Here is a 22,736-nt window from a genome sequence, read left to right on the forward strand (position 1 = left end):
TCACTGCAAGCTCCGCCTCCCGAGTTCACGCCATTCTCCTGCCTCAGCCTCCTGAGTAGCTGGGACTACAGGCGCCCACCGCCATGCCTGGCTAATGTTTTGTATTTTTAGTAGAGACGGGGTTTCACTGTGTTAGCCAAGATGGTCTCGATCTCCTGAAGTCACGATCTACCTGCCTGGGCCTCCCAAAGTGCTGGGATTACAGACATGAGCCACCGCGCCCGGCCGATATACTTATTTTCTTACCTGTTATTCAGTTGATGAGCATTTGTGTTGTTTCCACTTTTTTTTAAAAGAAATTTTGCTCTCGTAGCCCAGGCTGGAGCGCAATGGTGCGATCTCGGCTCACTGCAACCTCCGTCTCCCCGGTTCAAGTGACTGTCCTGCCTCAGCCTCCCAAGTAGCTGGGATTACAGGCGCCCACCACCACGCCCGGTTAATTTTTGTATATTTAGTAGAGACGGGGTTTATCATGTTGACCAGCCTGGTCTTGAACGTCTGACCTCAGGTGATCTACCTGCCTTGGCCTTCCAAAGTGCTGGGATTACAGGCGTGAGCCACTGCGCCCGGCCCTCCACTTTTAAGCTTTTGTAAATAATACTGCTAGCAACATTTGTATAAAAGTTTTTGTGTGGGTGGATGTATGTTTGTTTTTTTGTTTGTTTGCTTTTTTGAGACTGAGTGTTGCTCTGTCACCCAGGCTGGAGTGCAGTGGCAAGATCTTGGCTCACTGCAATCTCCACCTCCCAGGTTTAAGCGACTCTCCTGCCTCAGCCTCCCAACTAGCTGGGACTACAGGTGCGCACCACCACGCCCGGCTAATTTTTGTATTTTTAGTAGAGGTGGGATTTCACCATCCAGTATGGTCTTGATCTCTTGACCTCATGATCCACTCGCTTTGACCTCCCAAAGTGCTGGGATTACAGGCATGAGCCACCACGCCTGGCCTGTGTGGATGTATGTTTTTATTTCTATTACCAGTGGAATTGCTGGGTCAAAAGGTGACTATTTAGCCTTTTGAGAAACTGACTTTTCCAAAATGGCTATACCATTTTACATTTCTACCGCCAATATATAAGCGTTCCAGTTTCTCCATATCCACATCAGCACTTATTATTATCTTTTTGATTATAGTCATTCTACTGGGTGTGAACTGGTGTCTTTTAACATACTTATTGGCCATTTGTAGATCTTTGGAGAACTGTCTATTCTAATCCTTCACCCATTTTTAAATTGTGTAGGTGTCCTTTCACTATTGAGTTGTAAGTTTTTAGTTTTTAATATATTCTCACTGCAATTCCCTTATCAGATATCCTGATTTTTTTTTTTTTTTTTTTGAGATGGAGTTTTGCTCTTTTGCCCAGGCTGGAACGCGATGGTGTGATCTCAGCTCACCATACCCTCCGCCTCCCGAGTTCAAGTGATTCTCCTGTTTCAGCCTCCTGAGTAGCTGGGATTACAGACATGCGCCACCACGCCCGGCTAATTTTGTATTTTTAGTAGAGATGGGGTTTCTCCATGTTGGTCAGGCTGGTCTCAAACTCCCAACCTCAGATGATCCTGGGCCTCGCAAAGTGCTGGGATTACAGGTGTGAGCCAACTTGCCCGGCCTTTTTTTTTTTTTCCCAGAGACAAAGTCTCACTCTATCACTCAGGCTGGAGTGCAGTGGTGCAGTGGCACGATCATAACTCACTGCAGCCTCAACCTCCTGGGATCAAGGGATCCTCCTGCCTCAGCTTCCCAAGTAGCTGGGACCACAGGCGCATGCCACTATGCCCAGCTAATTTTTTAAATTTTGTTTTGTAGAGATGGAGTCTTGCTGTGTTGCCCATAGCAAGTTCAAGTCTAGTCTCAAAACTCCTGTTGCTACTGCTTTTTTTTGGTAGAGACAGGGTTTTGCCATGTTGCTCAGGCTGGTCTTGAACTCATGAGTTCAAGTGATCCTCCTGCCTTGGCCTCACAAAGCGCTCTATCTAGTTGCGAGCTACAACAGCCAGCAGATATCTGACTTTTGTAACTGCTACCTGTTTTTGTTCAGCCTGCAAACTAAAAATGGTTTTTAATTTTTTTTTTTTTTTAAGACGGAGTCTCACTCTGTCGCTCAGGCTGGAGTGCAGTGGCGTGAGCTTGGCTCACTGCAAGCTCCATCTCCCGGGTTCATGCCATTCTCCTGCCTCAGCCTCCCGAGTAGCTGGGACTACAGGCGTCTGCCACCACACCTGGCTAATTTTGTTTTTGTATTATTAGTAGAGACAGGGTTTCACTGTGTTAGTCAGGATGGTCTCGATCTCCTGACCTCATGATCCGCCCACCTCAGCCTCCCAAAGTGCTGGGATTACACGCGTGAGCCACCGCGCCCTGCCTGGTTTTTAACATTTTTACATAACTGGAAAAAATCAAAAGAATGAATTTGGTGACCTATGACAATTATACATGATTCCGTGTCAGAGTCCAGAAATAAAGTTTTATTGGAACACAGCCATGCCCGTTTGTGTGTCTGTGGCTGCTTTTATGCTACAGGGGCCGAGTGGTGTACTCACAGGGGCTGTTTGGCCTGCAAAGTTCAAAACAGTTACTCTCTGGCCGTTTTTTGTTATTTCCTGCTGTATCCCCTGACTTCCTAGAATCAGGAAATTGAATGTAAAGACTTGATTAAATTTCCGTTCAGCCATCAAGTGATTACTTCAGAGGTGGCCCCTTCGTGTTGCATACGGCCTGGGTGCCCCACTTTCAGGGGTGGCGAATTCATTCAGGCTTCAGGCAGCATTATAGACTGAATGTCCCCCCAGATTTGTATATTGAAGCCCTAACTCCCCAAGGTGGTTATGTTTGGAGGTAGGGCCATAATTTATGGAGATAATTAAGGTGAAAGGGCGGAGCCCTAATCTGATGGATTGGTGTCCTTATAAAAGGAGGAGGCCGTGCACAGTGGCTCATGCCTATAATCCCAGCACTTTGGGAGGCTGAGGTGGGTGGATCACCTGAGTTCAGGAGTTCAAGACCAGTCTGGCCAACATGGTGAAACCCCATCTCTACTAAAAATACAAAAATTGGGCCGGGCGCGGTGGCTCACGCCTGTAATCCCAGCACTTTGGGAGGTCGAGGTGGGTGGATCACAAAGTCAGGAGATCGAGACCATCCTGGCTAACACGATGAAACCCCATCTCTACTAAAAATACAAAAAATTAGCTGGGTGTGGTGGCGGGCGCCTGTAGTCCCAGCTACTCAGGAGGCTGAGGCAGGAGAATGGCGTGAACCTGGGAGGCAGAGCTTGCAGTGAGCCAGGATCATGCCCCTGCACTCCAGCCTGGGCGACAGAGCAAGACTCCGTCTCAAAAAAAAAAAAAAAAAAAAATTAGCAAGGCATGGTGGTGGACGCCTGTAATCCCAGCTACTTAGGAGGCTGAGGCAGGAGAATCACTTGAGCCTAGGAGGTGGGGGTTTCAGTGGGCTGACATCTGCTGCTGCACTCCAGCCTAGGTGACAGAGTGAGACTCCCCACAAAAAACAGGAGACACAAAAAACCAGAGAGCGCTCTCTGCCACTGAAGGTAGCCATCTGCAAACCAGGAAGAGGGTGTCACCAGAACTCCACAATGCTGGCAGCCTGAACTTAGACTTCCAGCCTCAGGAACTGGAGAAGATAGGTCTATTGTTTAAGCCACCCAGAGTGGTGTTTTGTTATGGCAGCGGGAGCAGACTGAGACAGGTGGCAGCCATCGAAAAGCGCATTGTAAAGTTACAACTGTGTCTTTTCCAGTAGCGAGAATTAGCATCCTGTGACTCTCCAGGCCCCATCAGCCTCGCCTTTAATGCCATCCATCAACAATCATTGCCTGAGTCAACTATTTCACCAGAGGTTGCAAAATGGCGGTTTTCCTATTCTCCCATTTCTCTTACACTTAGAGTCTGAACAGTTTGGTTTTTGTCTTGAGTCATGTCCAAGAAGCAGTTGAAGAGAGTGACTTAATCAACTTCCATTCTGAAAAGCCCCCGAGACGGGTTTGTCAAGGAATAGACTGAGGAAGAGGCCAATTTCTCCAAGTCTTAATTTTCCTACCTATTAAATGGGCGATGCCGGGCACGGTAGCTCGTGCCTGTAATCTCAGAACTTTGGGAGGCCGAGGTGGGTAGATCACCTGAGGTCAGGAGTTCCAGACCAGCCTGGCCAACATGGTGAAACACTGTCTCTACTAAAAATACAAAAAAGGTAGCTGGGCATGGTGGTGTGTGCCTGTAATCCCAGCTACTTGGGAGGCTGAGGCAGGAGAATCACTTGAACCTGGGAGGCGGAGGTTGCAGTGAGTCAAGATCGCGCCACTGCACTCCAGTCCGGGTGACAGAGTGAGACTCTGTCCCCCCAAAATAAATACATTAATTAATTAATAAAATAAAATAAAAGGGCAGAATATGGGGAGGTTGTCCTGAGGACTGAATGTGTTCACATGTGGAAAGTGCTTCCCACAAGGTCTGATTCTTAAGGGATTGAAGGATATGATGATTACTTCTGTTCTTCTAGTGCTGCTGTGATTCGCGTGTTCCTAATGAATTATGAGTGTATTCATGGCATGATGTCATGGCTGCATGGTTAGCTCATTGCTAACCCACCTCCCCGGGCGCGAGGATTGGAGGTGGTTCATCGATTCTATCATGACATCTCTGAGACCTCCCAGGTGCCAGGCAATGCTGGGACCCAGACTGAAGTTCAACCCAGACCCCACCAACCAGGGGCCCCTACTCTGGAGCCAAAATACCAAGGGATGGGCTATAACGGAGGTAGCACAGGGCATGGTCAAGTGCGAGGAGAACCTAACTGATCCCGGAGAGGCAGGCTTCTTAGAGGAGGCATACCTTGGCAGTGCTCTGGAGGAGAAAGGAGACAGGATCTCGGGGAGGACAAGACACACACTAGCTGTCCGATCACTCATAGAGTTCAGCACAGTGCCTGAGGCCGCCTGCAGCCAGCTGGCACAGTGGGTGGTCAAAGCCACAGGTGCTCGGATCAAACTCAGCTGTAGGACTCACTAGCTGCATAACCTAGGGCACCGCCTCTGTGCCTCTCTTCATTTATAGCAACCATTTGAGATGTTGTGATATTCAGTGGAGTGTTGTGATATTCAACCATTTGAGGTGTTGTAATATTCAGTGGAGTGTTGTGATATTCAGCCATTTGAGGTGTTGTGATATTCAGTGGAGTGTTGTGATATTCAACCATTTGAGGTGTTGTGATACTCAGTGAAATGCTTAGAGCCAGGGTCTGGTTCAGAGCAGCTTTCTTTTCTTTTCTTTTCTTTTTGAGACGGAGTCTCGCACTGTTGCCAGGCTGAAGTGCAGTGGTGTGATCTGGGCTCACTGCAGCTGGGACTACAGGCGCCCGCCACCACACCCAGCTAATAGAGGTGGGGTTTCACCATGTTGGCCTGGATGGTCTCAATGTCTTGACCTCATGATCCACCCGTCTCGACCTCCCAAAGTGCTGGGATTACAGGTGTAAACCACCACGCCCGGCCTGATTGGCCTTTTTTCTGAGACTGTGACTTTCCTGGGAAAACTGACAGTTGTCACCTAGTTAAAAGGAATGGTTCCAGAGCCTGGCTGCCTGGGTCTGAGTCCCAGCTCTGCCACTTCCCAGCTGGGAGATGCTGTGAGCCTGTTTCCTGTCCTGTGAGGCAGGAATGATGCTGACATCGGTTGCTCCTGCTCTTTGTCTGTTTCCTCTCTGAAATACTGGTGATAGCAGATGGCAGCAGTCTGCTTTCTATTTTGAAATTGGACCTACCCAGGAGACAATACAATGTGGGGCAGGAGAGCTCAGCTTTCGGAGTTTGTAAATCCTGAACCTAGCTATTCTTCAACCCTTGGTTGGAGGCGCTCACACTTTCTGGTCTCAGGATCTGTTTTTTGTTTTTGAGACGAAGTCTCGCTCTGTCACCCAGGCTGGAGTGCAGTGGCGCGATCTCGGCTCACTGCAAGCTCCGCCTCCCGGGTTCATGCCATTCTCCTGCCTCAGCCTCCTGAGTAGCTGGGACTACAGGCGCCCACCACTTTGCCCGGCTAATTTTTTGTATTTTTGGTAGAGACAGGGTTTCACCGTGTTAGCCAGGATGGTCTTGATCTCCTGACCTCGTAATCTGCCCGCCTCGGCCTCCCAAAGTGCTGGGATTACAGGTGTGAACCACCATGCCCAGCCTGGTCTCAGGATCTTAAAAATCACTGAGTTTTAAAAATCAAAGAGTTTGCCAGGCGCGGTGGCTCACGCCTGTTATCCTAGCACTTTGGGAGGCTGAGGTGGGCAGATCACTTGAGGTCAGGAGTTCAGAACTAGCCTGGGCAACATGGTGAAACCCTGTCTCTACTAAAAAAAAAAAAAAAAAAGCTGGGCGTGCGCGCCTGTTATCCCAGCTACTTGGGAGCCTGAGGCAGGAGAATTGCTTGAACCCAGGAGGTGGATGTTGCAGATCGCGCCACTGCACTTCAGCCTGGGCAAGAGAGTAAGACTCCATCTCAAAAAACAAAAAATTGAAAAAAGTTTCAATGCTCCCTCTATAGCTGTTCTTCCCATTTTTGGAAGGAAAATGTTCCCATCTGTGTTGAAACCTCAGTTCTTGGCCACAAAACAGCAACCAAGCTCATCTCTGGGAAAGCCAAGGTGCCTACAGCCAAATACCGCAGAGGGTCAAGGGAGTTGACAACTAAGAATAGAGTGGGGAATGTGTCCACAACAAGGTCACCGTGACCTTCATGAGTGGCAGTTGTGGGAGCTGGGGAGCGGGTGGCAGGTGAGTGAGGGGAGGCAACAGGTGCTGGACGTTCACTGAGAAGCTTGGCGGTCAGGGGGAAGTCGGAGGAGGAGCCTGGCACGTGGAGGGGACCCTGGGTCAAGTTGGGGTATTTGATCAAGGTCCCCTTCTGCAAGCAGCCCTGTCTGCCTCAAGGGGCACATTGATCAGGAATGGGCGTGAGGGGTATTTAGGGTGATAGGAAGGTTCTGTATTTCCATAGGGTCCTGGTCACAAGGGTGTATACATTTGTCAAAACGCATCCAACTGTAAAGGTCTTTGCGTTGATTCTGTGTAAATATACATAAAACCCAAAGAGTGGCTTCTGAGAAGACGCCAGTAGGGGGAGAGAGAGCTCCATAGCTCCGAGAGGTTTGTGTTTCAAGTTTTGAACGGGAAAGGCAAGTTTCTCAAAGCAACCAGAAGGGGGCGATAGAGATGAAGTTGCTTTTTACATCGGTGGGACCCTTGGTTGTGCTCCCGACCCCAACTTCTGGATCTTACTTGCAGCCTACTTGAGAGCAGGAGACAATCTTTTTTTTTTTTTTTTTTTTTTTTTGAGACGGAGTCTTGCTCTGTGCCCAGGCTGGAGTGCAGTGGCCGGATCTCAGCTCACTGCAAGCTCCGCCTCCCGGGTTCACGCCATTCGAGAGCAGGAGACAATCTTTCCTGAATACAACTAATATGTGTAATGTGGAGCCTTTTGTCTGCAAGTGTTCTTTATTTTTTTTTATTTTTATTTTTATTTTTTTTTTTGAGAGGGAGTCTGAGTCTGGCTCTGTGGCCCAGGCTGGGGTGCAGTGGCCGGATCTCAGCTCACTGCAAGCTCCGCCTCCCGGGTTTACGCCATTCTCCTGCCTCAGCCTCCCGAGTAGCTGGGACTACAGGCGCCTGCCACCTCGCCCGGCTAGTTTTTTTGTATTTTTTAGTAGAGACGGGGTTTCACCATGTTAGCCAGGCTGGTCTCGATCTCCTGACCTCGTGATCCGCCCGTCTCGACCTCCCAAAGTGCTGGGATTACAGGCTTGAGCCACCGCGCCCGGCCGTGTTCTTTATTTTTTATTCTTTATTTTTTGAGACTAGTCTCTGTCACCCAGGCTGGAGTGCGTTGGCACAATCTCGGCTCACTGCAACTTCCGCCTCCTGGGTTCAAGCAATTCTCGTGCCTCAGCCTCCCAAGTAGCTGGGATTACGGGCACCCACCACACCCGGCTAATTTTTGTATTTTTGGTAGAGACAAGGTTTTACCATGTTGGCCAGGCTGGTCTCGAACTCTTGACCTCAGGTGATCTGCTGGCCTCAGGCGTGAGCCACCTCGCCCGACTCGCAGGTGTTTTTGTTGTTATTGTTGTTGTTTGAGGCGAAGTCTCGCTTTTGTCCCCGAGGCTGGAGTGCGATGGCGCGATCTCAGCTCACTGCAACCTCCACCTCCTGGGTTCAAGTGATTCTCTTGCCTCAGGCTCCTGAGTAGCTGAGATTACAGGTGCCTGCCACCACGCCTGGCTAATTTTTGTATTTTTAGTAGAGACGGGGTTTCGCCATGTTGGCCAGGCGGGTCTCAAATTCCTGCCTCAGGTGATCCGCCTGCCTCAGCCTCCCAAAGTGCTGCGATTACAGGCATGAGCCACCGTGCCCAGCCTACAATGATACATTTTAAAGAACACTTGGCCGGGCGTGGTGGCTCACGCCTGTAATCCCAGCACTTTAGGAGGCCAAGGCAGGCGGATCACGAGGTCAGGAGATCGAGACCATCCTGGCTAACATGGTGAAACCCCGTCTCTACTAAAAAAAAAATACAAAAAAATTAGCTGGGCGTGGTGGCAGGTGCCTGTAGTCCCAGCTACTCTGGAGGCTGAGGCGGGAGAATGGCATGAACCCAGGAGGCGGAGCCTGTAGTGAGCCTAGATTGTGCCACTGCAATCCAGACTGGGCGACAGAGCAAGATTCCGTCTCAAAAAAAAAAAAGTATAATTGTCTGCACCTGTAGATTTCCTGTGCCTACATGGTATTGAGCTCTTGTTTTACTCTTTTCTCATCAAGCACTATGATTTAAAGATCCTCCCAGGCTGGGCACAGTGGGCTCACACCAGTAATCCTAGCACTTTGGGAGTCCAAGGCGGGCAGATCACAAGGTCAGGAGTTCAAGACCAGTGTGACCAACATGGTGAAAGCCCATCTCTGCTAAAAATATAAAAATTAGCCGGGTGTAGTGGTGCACGCCTGTGGTCCCAGCTACTCAGGAGGCTGAGGCAGGCGAATTGCTTGAACCTGGGATGCGGAGGTTGCAGTGAGCCAAGAGGTTGCAGTGAGCCAAGATCATGCCACTGCACTCCAGCCTGGTGACAGAGCAAGACTCCTTCTCAAGAAAAAATAATAAACAAATTTTTTTTTTTTTTAAAGAGATGGAGTCTAGCTATATTGCCCAGGCTGGTCTTGAACTCCTGGCCTTAAGCAGTCTTCCCGCCTTGGCCTCCCAAAGTGTTGGGATTACAGGCATGAGCTACGGCACCCAGCCTCTTTTACTCATCTTTCTATTGGAGTGGCTTTTATTTTCTTTTCGATTTGCTGAAGTTTCATGTACCATCAGTTCTACTATAATGCTTATTTTGAAAATGTGAATTTATTCCAATGCAGTTGATATATCAGGGAACAATTTGAGCATAACCCCAATTTCACATTTGCTTACACGTATCCAAGGTGAATCCAGGAAACTGCACTCTGCTATAAGTGTGTGTGTAGGAATACACAAAGCACACATACACGGCACTTCAAACAAATACCAGCGCCGCAGCTCCCCGGGTGTTAGGAGCCACACCCATCCACATCTGGTACTAGGACTTTCCATCAGATCTCAGATAACCCTCCTTCCACCACATCACAGTAATTCACAAGCTGCTCCCTCCACCCCACACCCATTGCCACAACAAACTTCAAGTCTTTGTCAAGGTCAAGTGCCGTCTATTTTGGAGTATGTTGGTATGTCTTAACCACCTCGCCTGTGTGAAACTGTTCTCTCCTTTTGTATTCTGTTCTTGTCTTTTTCTTTAAGCATCACTGACAAAGTTTACGAGGATTGTGACAGAATCCTGTTTTCTCTGTGAGCCCTGTGGTTTTGACTGCAGGATTTTGCATATTGCTGTGATTTTTATGAATGCATGCGTTATAGTAGAACTGACCATTCTAAATATTAGTCCCTTGTTGGCAGGGTGCAGTGGCTCATGCCTGTAATCCCAGCACTTTGGGAAGCCAAGGCGACTGGATCACCTGAGGTCAGGAGTTCGAGACCAGCCTGGCTAACATGGTGAAACCCCATCTCTACTAAAAAAAAACAAACAACAAAAAGCAAAAAAATTAGCCAGGCCTGGTGGCAGGCACCTGTAATCCTAGCTGCTTGGGAGGCTGAGGCAGGAGAATCGCTTGAACACAGGAGGCAGAGAGGTTTCAGTGAGCCAAGAATGTGCTACTGCACTCCAACCTGGGTGACAGAGCAAGACTGTGTCTCAAAATAAATAAAATAAAAATAAAAATGGTATTAGTCCCTTGTCGATTATAGGCATTACAAATATCTTCTCCCAGTCTCTCACTGATGCCACATTTTCCACAGCATAGTGCAGGAGGTTCCTTGCTGACCCAGGCACAGCTCAGAGCCGGACCCAGGCACAGCTCAGAGCCGGTCTCAGGAAGCCCTGTAGCAAAGTTGTGAGGAGTGGCTCTCTCATGTTGTTGGAGGTATAGAGACTTGTGCAGTCTGTATGGAGAGCAACTAGTAAATTCTAGCAAAAACATTTTTTGGCTGGGCATGGTGGCTCATGCCTATAATCCCAGCACTTTGGGAGGCTGAGGCAGGTGGACCACCTGAGGTCAGGAGTTCAAGACCAGCCTGGCCAACATGGCGAAACCCTGTCTCTACTAAAAATACAAAAATTAGCTGGGCATGGTGGCACCTGCCTGTAATCCCAGCTACTCCGGAGGCTGAGGCAGGAAAATTTGCTTGAACCTGGGAGGCAGAGGTTGCAGTGAGCCAAGATCATGCCATTGTACTCCAGCCTGGGCGACAGTGAGACTCTGTCTCAAAAATATATATATGTATGTATGTATATATGTATATATATGTGTGTGCATATATGTATATGTATATATGTGTGTGTATATATGTATATGTGTATATATGTATATGTGTGTATATATGTTTATGTGTATATATATGTTTTTGGCTGGTCAAGTGAAGCAGTGGAAGTGGAGAATGAACAAAGAAATCTGTAACTGCTTGTGATCAATTAGTTGTAAACACCACTGCACTCAGCCCAGCCTCTAACCACGTTTTACATGCACACACCCTTTGAACCAGTGATTCCACTTTAAAAATTATCTTAAAAGCAGGGTTGGGTGCAGTGGCTCATACCCTGCCATCCTAGCACTTTGGGAGGCCAAAGCAGGAGGACCACTTGAGCCCAGGAGTTCAAGACCAACCTGGACAACATAGCAAGACTCCGTCTGGATAAAAAGTTAGTTGGGTGTGGTGGTACACGCCTGTATTCCCAGCTACTTGGGAGGCTATGGTGGGAGGATCACTTGAGCCCAGGAGTTTGGGGCTGCAGTGAGCTATGATTGCACCATTGCATTCAGCCTAGATGACAGAGTGAGACCCTGTCTTAAAAGAAAGAAAAGGCCGGGCGCGGTGGCTCATACCTGTAATCGCAGCACTTTGGGAAGCCGAGGCGGGCAGATCACGAGATCTGGAGATCAAGACCATCCTGGCTAACTCAGTGAAACCCCATCTCCGCCGGGCGCGGTGGCTCAAGCCTGTAATCCCAGCACTTTGGGAGGCCGAGGTGGGTGGATCACGAGGTCAGGAGATCGAGACCATCCTGGCTAACACGGTGAAACCCCATCTCTACTAAAAATACAAAAAAATTAGCCGGGCGTGGTGGCAGGTGCCTGTAGTCCCAGCTACTCGGGAGGCTGAGGCAGGAGAATGGCGTGAACCCAGGAGGCGGAGCTTGCAGTGAGCCGAGATAGTGCCACTGCACTCCAGCCTGGGCGACAGAGCAAGACTCCGCCTCAAAAAAAAAAAAAAAAAAAAAAAAAGAAACCCCATCTCTACTAAAAAATAGAAAAAACTAGCCGGGCAAGGTGGCGGGCGCCTGTAGTCCCAGCTATTTGAGAGGCTGAGGCAGGAGAATGGCGTGAACCCGGGCGGCAGAGGTTGCAGTGAGCAGAGATCACGCCACTGCACTCCAGCCTGGATGACAGAACGACACTCCGTCTCAAAAAGAAAAAAAAGGAAGAAAGAAAGAAAAAAAGAATTTATCTGAAAAACATCCTTGGACACATACTAGACATTGGGTACCAAACTGCTTTGTCATAATGGACAAGGATGTCTGTCCACAGGTGTCAAATCCAAGAGTCGCGTTCATGCAGGGACGAATCTGTAGCCACATAGAGACCAAGGACGTGCCTAGTGGGCTGAGGGGGAATGATGTCCAAGATGGAGCCATTGATTTCTTTCTTTTTTTTTTTTTGAGACGGAGTCTCGCTCTGTCACCAGGCTGGAGTGCAGTGGCGCAATCTCGGCTCACTACAAGCTCCGCCTCCTGGGTTCACGCCATTCTCCTGCCTCAGCCTCCCAAGTAGCTGGGACTACAGGCGCCCGCCACCACGCCCGGCTAATTTTTTGTATTTTTTAGTGGAGACAGGCTTTCACTGAATTGCCCAGGATGGTCTCAATCTCCTGACCTCATGATCCACCTGCCTCGGCCTCCCAAAGTGCTGGGATTACAGGCGCGAGCCACTGCGCCCACCTTATATACTTTTTTTTTGTAGAGATGGGGTCTCAGTATGTTGCCCAGGCTAGTCTCGAACTCCTGAGCTCAAGTGATTTTCCAGCTTCAGCCTCCTGAAATACTGAGATTATAGCCAAAGAAATTGACTGGGCGTGCACCATGGCGCCCAGCCAATTTCTTTTTATAACATGTACCAAGAAGTACAGAAAGCATAACTGTCTAACCCAGCGAGTTTCAGAGCAAACACACCCATGTAACCAGCACCCAGATCAAGAGACAACATTCCCAGCCTCCCAGAGGCTACCTGTGCCCCTCCCAGTCACCCCACCTTCCGCCTCCCAAAGGCACCTGACTTTTTGTTTTTTTGAGACAGGGTCTCACTCTGACTCCCAGGCTGGAGTGCAATGGCCCAACCATGGCTCACTGCAGCCTTGACCTCCCTGGGCTCAGGTGATCCATCTCAGACTCCCAAGTAGCTGCAACTACAGGCGTGCACCACCATGCCCAGCTAATTTTTCTATGTTTCGTAGTGACAAGGTTTTGCTGTGTTGCTGAGGCGGGTCTCAAACTCCTGGGCTCAAACGATCCTCCTGCCTTGGCCTCCCCAAGTGCTTGTATTTCAGGTGCGAACCACCACACCCACCCACACATAACTTCTAATGTCATAATTACTTTGTGAGTTTTTGAACTTCACATGAATGGGACCATCCAGTAAGTTTTCTTTTGCATGTCTGGTGTCTGGCCTGCACGGCATCTGTGAGATTCAGCTATACTATGGGTATGACAGTAGGCTGTTGTGTCTGATTGCTGGGCATTTCCATTATGTGACTATGGCCCAGTTTCTTTATCTACTCTGTGCTGACAGGGGTGGGGTAGTTTCTAGTTCGTGAGCCATTGAGAATAGGGCAGTATGTGTCTTGTAAACAGGAGTACCCTTCTGTTAGGTGTATATGTGGGAGAGGAATTGCTGGCTCATAGGATTGGCATATGCCTGGCTTCAGTAGATACTGACAGTTGCTTTCCAAAGTGGTTGTGCTTGTCTGCACTCCCCCAGCAGTGCATGAGGGTTCTAGTAGCTCCATGTCCTTGCCTGCACCCCTCTGTCTAGTTGCAGCCCTTGCGGTGTGTAGGGGGAGGTATCTCAGTGAAGTTTTGTTTTGTTATGTTTGAGACGGAGTCTCGCTCTGTCCCCCAGGCTAGAGTGCAGTGGTGCCATCTTGGCTCACTGCAACCTTCGCCTCCCAAGTTCAGGTGATTCTCATGCCTCAGCCTCCCCAGTAGCTGGGATTACAGGCGCGCACCACCACGCCTAGCTAACTTTTTGTATTTTTTTTTTTTTTGAGACGGAGTCTCGCTCTGTCGCCCAGGCTGGAGTGCAGTGGCCGGATCTCAGCTCACTGCAAGCTCCGCCTCCCGGGTTTACGCCATTCTCCTGCCTCAGCCTCCCGAGTAGCTGGGACTACAGGCGCCCACCACCTCGCCCAGCTAGTTTTTTGTATTTTTTAGTAGAGACGGGGTTTCACCGTGTTAGCCAGGATGGTCTCGATCTCCTGACCTCGTGATCCGCCCGTCTCGGCCTCCCAAAGTGCTGGGATTACAGGCTTGAGCCACCGCGCCCGGCCACTTTTTGTATTTTTAGTAGAGATGGAGTTTCGCCATGTTGGCCAGGCTGGTCTCAAACTCCTGACCTCAAGTGATCTGCCTGCCTCAGCCTCCAAAGCGCTGGGATTACAGGTGTGAGCCACTGTGCTCGGCCCTCAGTGAAGTTTTAATGTGCATTTCCCTGGTGACTATATTAGTTTCCTATCATTGTTGTAACAAATTACTACTAATTTAGTGTTGCAGTATCACACCTCATGGAGCCTCTGGTGTACTTGTGAGAGAATGAGAGTGAGAAAGGCAAATAATGTCTTAGTATTATTAAGATAACAGTTTTGACCTTGCAGACTCCCTAGAAATGTGTTGGGGGACCACAGGGTCCTAGGACCCACACTTTGAGAACTGCTGCTAGAAGAATATTGGACTCTAATAGCCTAGTAACGATGGGAAATGTTTAAAAGGATTTCCTATGCATATTTTTTTTTCTTGCAGAGATGTATAACAGGGTGATCACTAAAGCAAATATTTTCAGGCCAGGTGCAGTGCCTCACACCTGTAATCCCAGCACTTTGGGAAGCCGAGGCAGGTGGATCACCTGAGGTCAGGAGTTCAAGACCAGCCTGGCCAACATGGTGAAACCCCATTTTTGCTAAAAATACAAAAAATTAGCCAGGTGTGGTGGCGTGCACCTGTAATCCCAGCAACTTAGGAGGCTGAGGCAGGAGAATTGCTTGAACCCAAGAGGCGGAGGTTGCAGTGAGTTGAGATCACGCCATTGCACTCCACCTTGGGCAAAAAGAGCAAAAGTCCATCTCAAAACAAAAGAATTTTCAAGCACAAAAGATAGGATGTGCCAGGTGCGGTGGCTCACACCTATAATCCCAACATTTTGGGAGGCCAGGAGTTCACTTGAGTCCAGGAGTTTGAGGCCAACCTGGGCAACATGGCAAAACCCCATCTCTACTAAAAATACAAAAATTAGTTGGGCGTGGTGGCACATGCCTGTAGTCCCAGCTACTCGGGAGGCTGAAGCAGGAGAATCACTTGAGCCCAGGAGGTCAAGGCTGCAGTGAGCTGTGATTGTACCACTGCACTCCAGCCTGGACAACAGAGCGAGTCCCTGTCTCAAAAAAAAAAAAAAAAAAAAGATGCTAGATTAAAAATGGGTGGCAGAGAGGGAAGTGGAACAGAAATACAAGTTCAAAGAGAAAAACAGGACATGTACAATTTTCTGCTGTTGAAGCAGAGCTTTTTCTTGCATTTTTCAAATGGTCTCAAATCATTACAGTATTTAGATTCCATTAGCTACACATTTACGTTGCTGGAAATTGTATCCTTTGCAACTGTTTAAGCGTGGGAGAATTTTTAGGTGGCAACTTAGAGATGAATGAGACTAGTATATAATGTTACTAAACTCTTTCTTTGTTTCTTTCCTTCCTTCCTTCCTTCCTTCGCTCCTTCCTTCTTTTCTTTTCTTTTCTTCTTTCTTTGTCTCGCTGTGTCACCAGGCTGGAGTGCAGTGGTGCAATCTCAGCTTGCTGCAACCTGCACCTCCTGGGTTCAAGCGATTCTTCTGCCTCAGCCTCCTGAATAGCTGGGATTACAGGCCTGCACCACGCCCAGCTAATTTTTGTATTTTTAGTAGAGATGGGGTTTCACCATGTTGGCCAGGATGATCTTGATCTCTTGGCCTCATGATCTGCCCCCACCTTGGTTTCCCAAAGTGTTGGGATTACAGGTGTCAGCCACTGCACCCGGCCATCAACTTATTTCTTTTTAAATTTAATAGAGATGGATCTTGCTGTGTTGCCTAGGCTCATCTCTATCTTGTGGACTCAAGCAGTCCTCTTGCTTCGGCCTCCCAAAATTTTGGGATTACAGGCGTAAACCCTGAGCCTGGCTCTGAATCCTTTTAAGGGATAAAAAAGCATGCAGGGGCCAGGCACAGTGGCTCACGCCTGTAATCCCAGCACTTTGGGAGACTGAGGCAGGTGGATCATCTGAGGTCAGGAGTTCAAGACCACCCTGGCCAACAGGGTGAAACCCCATCTCTACTAAAAATACAAAAAAATTAGCCAGGTGTGGTGGCGGGCACCTGTAATCCCTGCTATTTGGGAGGCTGAGGCAGGAGAATCGCTTGAACTTGGGAGGTGGAGGTTTCAGTGAGCCAAGATCATCATGCCATTGCACTCCAGTCTGGGCAACATGAGCGAAACTCCGTCTCAAAAAAAAAAAAAGGGTTAATTTTATGGTATGTGAATTATGTCTCAATAAAGTCTCTTAAAAGGGTGGGGCTTGCACTCAAGTATGGGGAATGATCAAAGGTATCTAAGTAGGGTGGCAAGATGTCGACAGCTGCTGGACCCCAGGACATGGGTACATGGGGGTTCCTTACACTATTCTGGTTTTGTATGTGTTTGAAAACTTACAGAATAAAAAAGTTTTGGTTTTCGAATTGAGCTCCAGGATTCTGCGGTCTTCTCTTCCTTCTTTACCCGCAGTGGGAGTGGAGGTAGCTCTTCCCCTAGACACAGAGCCCTACTCTGACCTGCCCTCTGATTGGTCGATCTGAGATATAATCACAGACGCTAGATCCAATCGCTAGTGGACTGGCAGGCAGCGATTGGGTCAAGCCTTGGCTAAGTGCCAAGCCTTGAGCCAGTCACGGGGCTGGTCCACGCCTTGGCCTCAGTCAGAGCCTACAGATGCCAGAGGGGAAGGGAAGGTGGAGTGGATTCATCAACAATAGTGGCCCCCCGGTGTCTTTTTTTTTTTTTTTCCCCACCTCCATTAAATGGCACAGCCACCACCCCAGCTAGTCTGAAGTAGTGGGTAGAATTTGAACCCTGGATCCCTGCCCTCTTCCCTCCAAACAAAGAATTCTGTTGGTAAAGGTGCTATTTTCATATATAAATGAGTCTAGGTGAGTCTGGAAGGAGGACTTCCAGGAGGAGGCCTGGCGACCACGTGCCCTCCCTCTCCTCCACCTCACCCCGCTTCTCCACCTCCGCTTTCCCATCGAGGGAGCAGATCACCTCTGAGGGCTGTAGCGGTCTTCCCTGTGCCTGCCTCCGGTCACCACAGCCCTGCCACTGTCCCTTCCTCCCCAGGATGACACGGCACGGCAAGAACTGCACCGCGGGGGCCGTCTACACCTACCACGAGAAGAAGAAGGACACAGGTGCAGGGCTAGGGCAGGGCGGGGCATGGATGTGTCTTGGAGTCACCATCTCCCCTCGTGCCGGATGTCTCTCTCCGGCCCCCGACACACACTGATGGCCATGACCATGTAAACAACAGCCGGGTGATCCCACGCCCCCATGTGGCCCGGCACGGTGTTCCCTGCCTTTTGCGCATGAACTCACTCCTCCCAACAGAGTGTCAGGGATGGCACTGTTGTTACCCCATGTTCCAGAAGAAGAAACTGAGGCCCAAAGAGGGACAGGCACTGGAGCTTGGTCACAGCCAGAAGGGTGGAGGGGAGTCAGCCGTCAGCCCCTCCACTGAGCTGCCACTCAGTGACCAGGCCTGTTTGCCTCTCATGCTCCAGGGTTGACACCTCCCTGTGGGTTCAGCCCATGGCCCCAGCACACAGACAGCGGCTCCCAACTGCCTGTTTCTCTCTGAGTCCCCCGCCCCCCCCACACGTTGTCTCTCTGCCTCTCTCTCTGGGGCTTTGGAGATGGGCATGTCTCCTGTCGCTCTGCCCCTCCACCACTCTGCCCGTCTCTGTCCCCAGCGGCCTCAGGCTATGGGACCCAGAACATTCGACTGAGCCGGGATGCCGTGAAGGACTTCGACTGCTGTTGTCTGTCCCTGCAGCCTTGCCACGATCCTGTTGTCACGTGAGCTGGGAACAGGGATGGGTAGGTCTGGGTGGGGAGGGCAAGGGAACGGCCAGGAGGAGGCTGTGTGTGTGGGCCTGGCCACCTGCACAGCCAGGGAACCCTGGACGAGCAGTTTATCCTCAGAGCCTCTGTTTTCTGACCTGGGACATGGGCGTGATCCTAGTGTCTGTTTGATAGTGTGGAACAGATGGAAAGGAACATATTCCTAATGGGGTGTAGGGCTCTTGGAGCACTGCCGAGGCCATCGGAGCAGCTCACCTTCGGACACTTCCCATGACCTGCCTGTGATGGTAGGACAAAGGCTTAACAGGTGCTGAGTCCAGGCACTACATACGTGCTCAATTAGTGGTATATTTTGTAGAAGACAGTAATGATCAGGGCCCCCAAGGCCACCTTCAGTTTCTTTTTTTCTTTCTTTCTTTTTTTTTTTTTTTTTTTTTTTTTGAGACAGAGTCTTCACTTTGTTGTCCAGGCTGGAGTGCAACGAGATCTTGGCTCACTGATCTCCCAGGCTCAGGTGATCCTCCTGCCTCAGCCCCCTGAGTAGCTGGAACCACGGGTGTGCACTACCACACCTGGCTTTTTTGTTTGTTTTTTGTAGAGAGGGGAATCTCACTTTGTTGCCCAGGCTGGTCTCGAACTCCTGGCTGCAACAATATGTGGCACACATTGTTGCTGCAAGAATGAAGCACTTTCCCTGCAACTCTATTGGGAGAGGACAGCTGCAAACTCAAATCTGGTCTCTACTAGATTCTGCCCCATGTGCCTTTTTCCTTTGCTGATTTTAGTCTGCATCCTTTCATTGCAGTGAACTATCACCATGAGTATAACAGCTTTGCTGAGTTCTGTGAATTCTAGCGAATAATTGAACTTGGGGCTGATCATGATGGCTCCTGCCTGTAATCCCAGCACTTCAGGAGGCCGAGGCGGGAGGATCACTTTCTTTCTTCCTCATTGCACCCTGTCTTTGCAGCCCAGATGGCTACCTGTATGAGCGTGAGGCCATCCTGGAGTACATTCTGCACCAGAAGAAGGAGATCGCCCGGCAGATGAAGGTGATGGAGATGGGGAGAAGGAGGCACAGGCAGGCAGGAGCTTTTGAGTCTGAGCTCACAGGCAGAGCCACTTGGAGCCCTCCAATCTCAGTTCCCTCTGCCTGGTACACCATTCCCCTCCTGCTTCCGGCCAAATCCTCCTCACCGATTTCAGCCCGGGTGCTGCCTCCTCTGAGCTCCTGCCAGTCCCCTGGATCTGCCCCAGTCACCTCTTCTCTTAGCACTTGGCATAGTTGTAACTCTACCTGTGGCTGTCTGACACACGCCCACTTTCCCTTCTGGACTTCGAGTTTTCCCCCCTGTGGCTTAGGTCCTCAGTAAAGATGTGCTAAATGGGCCGGCGGTGGTGGCTCACACCTGTAATCCCAGCACTTTGGGAGGCCGAGGCAGGTGGATCACTTGAGGTCAGGAGTTAGAGGTCAACCTGGCCAACATGGTGAAACCCTGTCTCTACTAAAAATACAAAAAAAAAAAAAAAAAAAAAAAAATTAGCCGGGCATGGCAGGTGCCTGTAATCCCAACTACTCAGGAAGCTGAGGCAGGAGAATCGCTTGAACCCGTGAGGTAGAGGTTGCAGTGAGCTGAGATGGCACCACTGCACTTCAGCCTGGGCGACAAAGCGAGATTCTGTTAAAAAAAAAAAAAAAAAAAAGATGTGCTAAATGAATCGACATCACCTCATTTTTCTGAGCCTCAGTTTCATCGTCTGTAAAATGGGCTGACAGGGCCAAATCAGAGGACACAGCAGGGAACCTGGGAGGTGCAGGCAGATGAGCATTCTCAAGGCGTTTTACTGGGAACCCGGCCTGGCCTTCCATGGACAAAGCCATTTCAGGCACAGTGGGTCTGTCCCCCTCTTCCCCTGCCTGTTTGTTGGCACTGAAGAAACACTACAGGTCACTTGCTTATTGGGCTTTTTGTTCTGAGCAAGTGGCTCCCCCGTGCCCATGTCCTCCACATAGCCTGGTGGTCATGTCGGAGGCCCTCCTGAGCATCCGTCACTGTCACTGTTACCTCCTCACTCAGCTGGGTGGCCCAGGGTGGTCTCGAACTGCAGCACCACCCAGGCACCTGCTGTGCGCCAGGCAGGGCTGAGCTCAGGACGTGGCTTCACTCCTCCCGTCCTCACTCCCTGCCCGGCTGTAGACATGGGCTCTTCAGCATTCCCTTAGACCTGGAGTCTACATCCGCCGTCCCAAACACGTCTGGGGCATGCACTGTATAGTAAACCTAATTGGCCAGCAGGTGACATTAATTAAACATTTAGCTGAGTGCCAGGTGAGGCTCTCCATGCTTTAAACACTCACCTTATGTAACCTTCAGTGAGCCGCCGAGGTGGTCACCACTGTTAGCCTGTTTTACAGATGAAGAAACTGAGGCCAGGAGAGGTCATAGTGCTCACTCAGGCCACAGAGCGACAGAGATGGGCTTTGAGTCTGGTGCTTTGGCTATACAACGCAGTAAGGTTCACACCCGCCCAGGCAGTTACCACCCTCTGCCAGATACTGCCTCCACTGTGTGGGCCTCAGTTTACCTACCTGTGAAATGAGAGGAAGATACCTTCAAACCCCCAGGTGGTCCAAACCTACCCTCACGGGCAGATGTTCAGCCTACTTTCCGCCCCCCGCAGGCCTACGAGAAGCAGCGGGGCACCCGGCGGGAGGAGCAGAAGGAGCTTCAGCGGGCGGCCTCGCAGGACCATGTGCGGGGCTTCCTGGAGAAGGAGTCCGCCATCGTAAGCCGGCCTCTCAACCCTTTCACAGCCAAGGCCCTCTCGGGCACCAGCCCAGGTGACTCAGAGTGCGCTTGTGGTGGGTCGGGGGGCGGGGCGCCACGGGCTGGGCGGGCCCAGGGGGCGGCATCTGAGTCCCTTTCTTCCCCCACAGATGATGCCCAGCCTGGGCCCAGTGTGGGTCCTCCAAGTAAGGACAAGGACAAAGTGCTGCCCAGCTTCTGGATCCCGTCACTGACGCCCGAAGCCAAGGCCACCAAGCTAGAGAAGCCGGTGAGCCCCCACAGCGCCCCCGCACGCACTGTGCCAGGGCGCCAGAGTCCCCCAGCATCCTTCTCACGCACAGGGACCACCCGCTCTCCACCTGCGCCAGCCCTGCCTACTGAGCCTGCCTCTCTCTGCCCCTTGCAGTCCCGCACGGTGACCTGCCCCATGTCGGGGAAGCCCCTGCGCCTGTCAGACCTGACGCCCGTGCACTTCACACCACTCGACAGCTCCGTGGACCGCGTGGGGCTCATCACGCGCAGCGAGCGCTACGTGTGCGCCGTGACCCGCGACAGCCTGAGCAACGCCACCCCCTGCGCTGTGCTGCGGCCCTCGTGAGTCACCTAGGAGGGGAGGGAAGGGACCACCTGGGAACCTGCGGGGCGGGCCGGCTTTGGGGCCAGTAAGTCGCCAGGACGGCCTCTGATCAGAGTCTCCCACCTTCGCCCTCACCGCAGTGGGGCTGTGGTCACCCTCGAATGCGTGGAGAAGCTGATTCGGAAGGACATGGTGGACCCTGTGACTGGAGACAAACTCACAGACCGCGACATCATCGTGCTGCAGCGGGTGAGAGTCCCACCCCTCCCCTTCCCGCAGCACTCCAAGGCCCCGCCCCTCCCCTTCACCCCCTCCCCTTCCCCCAACTCTCCAAGGCCCCGCCTTCTTCTCTGCTCTGTAAGGCCCCCCGCTTTCCTCCTGCTCTCCCAGGCCCCGCCTCCTCCTCCCTTTTCCGAGGCCCCGTCCCTGCCCTATTTTTTAAGGCCCCGCCCCTCCCCTGCCGTCATCCCTCCAAGGCTCCACCCCTCTCCTTCACACGTCCCCTCCCAAGGCCCCTCCCCGCCACTCTCTACCCTCTTCTCTGTGCCCTGCGCCCTGTTCATCCATGCCCACTGCGGTCGCCTCGCCCCCCGGGCAACTCCTACTCCTACTCCTCGCCCCTCCCCAACTCCTACTCCTTAGCCAGCAACCCGCTTCACCTTGACCCGCTTAGGAATCCCCACTACCACCTGGAGCCCCACCGGTCACCCCCGGCCGGCCTCCACCTCGCCCTTCTCTCTGCCTCCCCCAGGGCGGTACCGGCTTCGCAGGCTCCGGAGTAAAGCTGCAAGCAGAGAAATCGAGGCCGGTGATGCAGGCCTGAGTGTATGCGGGTGACTAAATAAACCGGCTTGGGTGCTCAAGGACGTGGCGTCTTCATTCGCGGCATGGGTGCCTGGGGGACAGGGCAGGCGAGGATGCCAGGCCGTGCAAACAGCGCTCCTACAGTGCACGCCGGAGTTTGAAAGAGCGGGCTAAGCATATTGAATGTGGTCTCACATTAAGAACAAAATCTGGCCAGGCACGGTGGCTCACGCCTGTAATCCCAGCACTTTGGGAGGCCGAGGCCAGCGTATCACTTGAGGTCAGGAGTTGAGACCAGCCTGGTCAACATGGTGAAACTCTGTCTCTACTAAAAATACAAAAATTAGCCGGGCATGGTGGCGCGCGCCTGTAATCCCAGCTACTCGAGAGGCTGAGGCAGGAGAATCGCTCCTGCACCCAGGAGGCGGAGGTTGCAGTGAGCCAAGATCGCACCATTGCACTTCAGCCTGGGCAACAGAGCGAGACTCCATCTCAAAAGAAAAAAGAAAAAAAAAAACCTGAATAGAACGCAAATGCACAGCATTAAAATTGGT

The 22,736-nt window shown here is 51.1% G+C and overlaps 1 protein-coding gene across 1 annotated transcript in view; it reads left to right on the top strand.

Moving 5' to 3' along the window:
* Positions 1-22,241, top strand: part of NOSIP (nitric oxide synthase interacting protein) — a 25,002-nt gene extending 2,761 nt beyond the window's left edge. The window contains exons 2-9 of the mRNA XM_007997573.3: positions 17,272-17,342; positions 17,901-18,006; positions 18,983-19,064; positions 20,695-20,854; positions 20,951-21,069; positions 21,208-21,395; positions 21,519-21,627; positions 22,130-22,241. Coding sequence (XP_007995764.2) covers positions 17,272-17,342; positions 17,901-18,006; positions 18,983-19,064; positions 20,695-20,854; positions 20,951-21,069; positions 21,208-21,395; positions 21,519-21,627; positions 22,130-22,201 — 907 coding nt within the window. The 3' untranslated portion in view covers positions 22,202-22,241. The remainder of the gene's footprint in view (positions 1-17,271; positions 17,343-17,900; positions 18,007-18,982; positions 19,065-20,694; positions 20,855-20,950; positions 21,070-21,207; positions 21,396-21,518; positions 21,628-22,129) is intronic.
* The last annotated feature ends 495 nt before the right edge of the window (positions 22,242-22,736 follow it).

This window comes from Chlorocebus sabaeus, chromosome 6 (genome assembly GCF_047675955.1).
Source record: "Chlorocebus sabaeus isolate Y175 chromosome 6, mChlSab1.0.hap1, whole genome shotgun sequence".
In the NCBI taxonomy this organism is placed as follows: Eukaryota; Metazoa; Chordata; class Mammalia; order Primates; family Cercopithecidae; genus Chlorocebus; species Chlorocebus sabaeus.